This window comes from Babylonia areolata, chromosome 2 (assembly GCF_041734735.1).
Source record: "Babylonia areolata isolate BAREFJ2019XMU chromosome 2, ASM4173473v1, whole genome shotgun sequence".
Classification (NCBI taxonomy): domain Eukaryota; kingdom Metazoa; phylum Mollusca; class Gastropoda; order Neogastropoda; family Buccinidae; genus Babylonia; species Babylonia areolata.
The window spans coordinates 5,716,105-5,722,104 of record NC_134877.1 but is presented as its reverse complement, the minus strand read 5'-3'; the positions used below and the strand labels follow the sequence as shown (position 1 = coordinate 5,722,104).

General features: G+C 42.4%; 1 protein-coding gene across 1 annotated transcript in view; it reads right to left on the bottom strand.

The window, feature by feature from the left end:
- LOC143296799 (uncharacterized) overlaps window positions 1–6,000 on the bottom strand; it is a 47,252-nt gene that overhangs the window by 15,433 nt on the left and 25,819 nt on the right. Inside the window, exon 4 of the mRNA XM_076608823.1 lies at window positions 1,041–1,133. Within this exon, the coding sequence (XP_076464938.1) occupies window positions 1,041–1,133 (93 nt within the window). The remainder of the gene's footprint in view (window positions 1–1,040; window positions 1,134–6,000) is intronic.

Below are 6,000 nucleotides of genomic sequence, written 5' to 3'. Positions count from 1 at the left end.
GTAAAATTCAGGCTGTTCTCCCCAGGGAGAGCATGTCACTACAATAAAGTGCTACCTTTTTTTTTTCTTCTTCTTGATTTTGTTGGGGGTTTTTTTCTGCCTGCATGTGTACTTGTTCACCTAGCAAAGTGGATTTTTCTTCACAATTTTTGCCAAGGACAAACCTTTTTTTTTTTTTTTTTTTTTTTTTTGGTTGCCGTGGGTTCTTTTACGTGCGCTAAGTGCATGCTACACACTGGATCTCAGTTTATCATCATCCGAATGACTAGCATCCAGACGACCACTCAACGTCTGGTGGAGCAGGAGGGGATGGGGGTGGGGGGGTTGTGGGGAGGTGGGTGGCTGGGGGGGGTTATGTTTTGTGTTTTTTTCATAAGGTCTGGGAAATTCATCACCATGTGCTGTGACTGGGATATTTCTAATGATGCTGAAAATGATGATTTGCATAGGTACTGCTCATGTGGGGGGAAAAGCCAGGATTTATTTGTACATGTGTTAGGTGTGGGATAATTCTTCTTCTTTTTTTTTTTTCTTTTTTTTTTTTTTTTTAAATTCTGTGAGGGGGTATGGCCGAAGAAGAAAAGGAGGGAAGTAAAGTTAAATCGAATATGACGAAAAAAAAAAGGGGGGGGGATAAATGTGACCAAACACAACGGATGCAGCTTATGGATTTCAAAATGACTTCCAGCATGACACCACGTCCACTGGTGTTTTCTGTGGCAGTTTTGAGAAGCTAGAGGTTAACTCTTTCCATACGAACGGCGAAAGAGACGACGTTAACAGCGTTTCACCCCAATTACCATCATCAAAATATTGCAAGCGGAATGCTCTTATACTGAAGAGGTGAATGTTGACAAAGAATACCACAATTCTGACGATGGAAGCTAAAGGTTGGGTCATTCAGACACCCACTGGACATCTGAAGGGTCTGTGTAGAGGAGAAGAGAGGACTGGCCGTACTGAGTGAGTTAAGAGGGTGAGGGACAGTGTGAGGAAGCGTCATGGCAGGTTCTGGCGGTGGCTGTGATGCAGTGACTTACCAGGCAGGGCCAGGTGCTGGGCGTGCTTCTGGGCGTGGATGATCTGCTGCATGAGGGCCTGCTGCACCAGGCTGTGCCTGCCAGTGTCCCCCCCTGCACACACACACACACACACACACACACACACACACACACACACACACACACACACACACACATACACACATGCACACACACATATGCGCACACACACACACACACACATGCACACATGCACACACACACACACACACACACACACACATACGCACACACACACACACACACACACACACACACACATACGCACACACACACACACACACACACACACACAGAGTTTCAGTTTCAGGTTCAGTCTCTCAAGGAGGTGTCACTGCATTCTGACAAATCCACACACACACACACACACACACACACACACAGACACACACACACACACAGTTTCAGTTTCAATCTCTCAAGGAGGCGTCACTGTGTTCAGACAAATCCATACACACCACACCACACCTGCTCGCCAGATGCCTGACCAGCAGCATAACCCAACATGCTTAGTTAACTCTCTCCATACAAACGGCGAAAGAGACGACGTTAACAGCGTTTCACCCCAATTACCATCATCAAAATATTGCAAGCGGAAGGCTCTTATACTGAAGAGGTGAATGTTGACAAAGAATACCACAATTCTGACGACGGAAGCTAAAGTTTGGGTCATTCAGACACCCACTGGACATCCGATGGGTCTGTGTAGAGGAGAAGAGAGGACTGGCCGTACTGAGTGAGTTAAGCCTGAGTGTAGGGATACATATTTGTGTACTATCAGAGCAGATTCCTTCTGCAGAATCTTGCCAGAGTACAACACTTTTGTTGCCATGGGTTCTTTTTCAGTGCTCCAAGTGCGTGTGCTGCACACGGGACCTCAGTTTATCGTCTAACCCGAATGACTAGACACTCAGTTTGATTTTCCAGTCTTCTTCTTCTTCTGCGTTCACTCGTATGGACACGAGTGGGCTTTTACGTGTATGGCCATTTTTACCCCGCCATGTAGGCAGCCATACTCCGTTTTCGGGGGTGTGCATGCTGGGTATGTTCTTGTTTCCATAACCCACCGAACGCTGACATGGATTACAGGATCTTTAACGTGCGTATTTGATCTTCCGCTTGCATATACACATGAAGGGGGTTCAGGCACTAGCAGGTCTGCACATATGTTGACCTGGGAGATCGGAAAAATCTCCACCCTTTACCAACTAGGCGCCGTCAATGTGATTCGAACCCGGGACCCTCAGATTGACAGTCCAACGCCTTAACCACTCGGCTATTGCACCCGTCATTTTCCAGTCAAACTTTGGAGAAAGAGCGGGAGCAGGATTCAAACCCACACCCTCACAGACCCTGTTTTAGCAGATTAACCAGTTTGCCACCTTCCTTGTAACACACACCATCACAAACACCATCAATGTCAGCCTGCACACGCTTGGCTTTCATGGCGTGGCAGCATTGGAACCGTATTGTCTCTTTAGTTTGCGCCATCATTTTCTGATCATTTGTGATGATGGGTCCTTTCTCACAAGTCTGCTCACACACATCATCACACACGCCATAACGTTAGTCTGCACACTGCGTGGTTTCCATGGCGCATTTGTGATTGGACTATATCACAGCTTTCTTCGTCATCAACTTCTGCAAACACAGGCTTTTAACTCCTGAAAGTGCTCCCAATCTAAGCACATGAACTGACATTCAAACTACTTGCCTAACCATCCGAGCAGATTTTAGCATGTACTGCCTGAGAAGATATCAGCAGCAGCCATACCACATCTTCAGGGAAATATATGAAGGACTATATCACAGCTTTGAAGCATCCTTTCCTGACCAATTGTAAAGGGTCTTTCCTCACAAGTCTCAACACACACAAACACACACACACACACACAAGTTAGTCTGCACACACAGATATATGTCATGTCATAAAACAACTATTTGGTAGCACTGAAGTATCCTTTTCTGAACATTTATGAATGGGTCCTTTCTCACGTCTTCACACACACACACACCATCACACACCATCACGTCAGCCTGCACACTGCTTGGCTTTCATGGCATATCAGCAATCTTCACCAGTAATTTTGAGGTATTGTTTTCTGATCATTTGTGATTTGTCCTTTCTCATGAGTCTGCTTTCACAACAGATCATGGAAACAGCTGTCTTGCGTGCAAGCACACAAGTACCTGAATGCACACACACACACACACACACACACACACACACACACACACACATAGAGAGAGAGAGATATAGATTAGATATAGATAGATAGATAGATAGATAGATATAGATATATATATATATATATATATATATATATATATATATATATATATATATATATATATATATATATTGTATGATTTTACAAGATTATCCATGAAAGGAAGAAGATGGAATGAGGCTACTATGATTGAATTTAGATAACTTCTGTGGTCAGAAACAGTAAAAGAATGTTCAAAATTTGTTCAAAGAAAAACACTAAGCGACTAACTGTTGCAAGCCACACATTTCCAAAGTTATTGATTAAAGTGACAGGACAGATACTACACTTTGACCTAAGCCAAGAAATTAATTAATATGTCTATCTATAACTTTTGTTTTTGGTAAGGTAAATCAAAAATATACAATCTTTTTTTTCCATGCATTCATCAGAAGCAACTCCCATCATAATCAGCTGTTTTCAGCTGTTCCATATCTAACCATTTTTAAGCCTGCTATTTTGGCAGCCAGTCTATTTCTGAGGCAGGACATGCAGCGTGGATGTGGGTGCTGGAGTTTAACATGAGCAATAATGAGAGATTTTTATACTTCTGGACCACTCCTTCCCTCCTCCACCTACCCATATCCACCTGCACAAGTCAGTTTCCAAGGTAAAAAGTTAGACCAAGACTGTTTGATGCTTCTTTCCTTTCTTAACTCTCTCCATACGAACGGCGAAAGAGATGACGTTAACAGCGTTTCACCCCAATTACCATCATCAAAATATTGCAAGCGGAAGGCTCTTACACTGAAGACGTGAGTGTTGACAAAGAATACCACAATTCTGACAACGGAAGCTAAAGGTTGGGTCATTCAGACACCCACTGGACATCCGAGGGGTCTGTGTAGAGGAGAAGAGAGGACTGGCCGTACTGAGTGAGTTAAGCCTGCTATTTTGGCAGCCAGTCTATTTCTGAGGCAGCACATGCAGCGTGGATGTGGGTGCTGGAGTTTAACATGAGCAATAATGAGAGATTTTTATACTTCTGGATCACTCCTGCCCTCCTCCACCTTCCCATATCCACCTGCACAAGTCAGTTTCCAAGGTAAAAAGTTAGACCAAGACTGGCGTTTGATGCTTCTTTCCTTTCTTAAAGAAAATGAAGACATCATGGTTATGATTTAATACTGACTATATGATAGTATAGCATATCATGCATCATATATTTACCTACAAATACATATATATCTATATCATATATATATATATATATATATATATATATATACATATATATATATATATAATATAGAGACAGACAGAGAGACTGAGAGAGACAGAGACAGACAGACAGATAAACACCTAACAGAAGTTTTATACAGCCTTGGGAAAAGCTAACAGAAGATTTCTGCTGTCCACAACATTGAACACAGCTTCGACTGGATGACATCATCTGTTGTGTAATCTTCCTGTTCTCTAACCCACACCGACACACAGGGCACAGCATTGGAGTTACATAAATTATGAAGTTGAGAAAAAAAAAACATTCAATCTAGAATGTACACAATGGAGCAGCATATGGAAGCAAAATAACTTCCAGCATGATATTGGTGTTTCGTTCCTCCAAGTGCTGTTGTGAGTCGTTTTCATTTCTCACTATTTTCATCCATATGACTCGTTCTGCTCATGGGTCACACCATACATTTTCTTTCACATGATCTGGAAAATTAAAGACATTACCCTTTGTAGCAAATCTACTCTTGGGCATGTATGATCTTGTAGTATGCAACACCACCATCTACATCCCATTTACATTTCTGAAACTCTTCCAGAGTGGTTTTTTTCCCCCATAAAATAGCTGTGTTTGTGTTTAAGAGTGCATTTGCGCTTGCAAATGTTATTCACAAGCTACTGAAGTTCACACCTTATAACCAGTTCTGGTTATCGTAACACTACTCTGTGTAGTTTTGCTGTTATTATGTGGCACCAACTCTCGGCTTATATCACAGATTGACATAAGTTTACATTTCGGCCAACAGCAAAGTGAGAGCTGTATTATCAATGGTTTCTCCAGTCAATGGGAAATCATTTACAGCTTAGTCTTTTGTGAAGGACTATGACTCTCAAACTAGGAGGTAAAATTGCACTGGCTCTTAGTGCTGCAGCCTTGTGGGCTAGTTGGCCTTTGGGAACCATCCCAACACCGACTGTCCTAAAACCCTCTTGGCCGAGAGAGTGGGGATGTAACTTGGGCAAGATACTCTCCACTATAATCAAATTCTAGCCCAAATAGTCGGAACAGCAGTTGTCTCCTCTGCTGTTCTGATGGTCATAGTTGGACACGACTGACTATCATACATATATATATATATATATATGTGTGTGTGTGTGTGTGTGTGTGTGTGTGGCAAGCATTGAACAGTCTTGTCTGTCCATCTCATGACACTTTTCAAATATGTAATATCAGTTGTGAGGGGGGAAAGGGATGCATTTACATGACGTTTGGCTAAAGAGAGGCTTCACGGTTGAGTATCCATCAAGTAAACCAACAGCTGAAGTTTTCACACTATTTTCCTGCGAGTCTTGTCAACTGGAACATTTGTCCAGTCCATGGCAACTCGCAACAAGTTTGGAAGGGAATAATCCATTATGGGTACAATGAACTAATATATTTTGCGAATGTGTGTGTGAGTGTGTTCATGCATATGTCACTTACTTGTAGTTGTTTT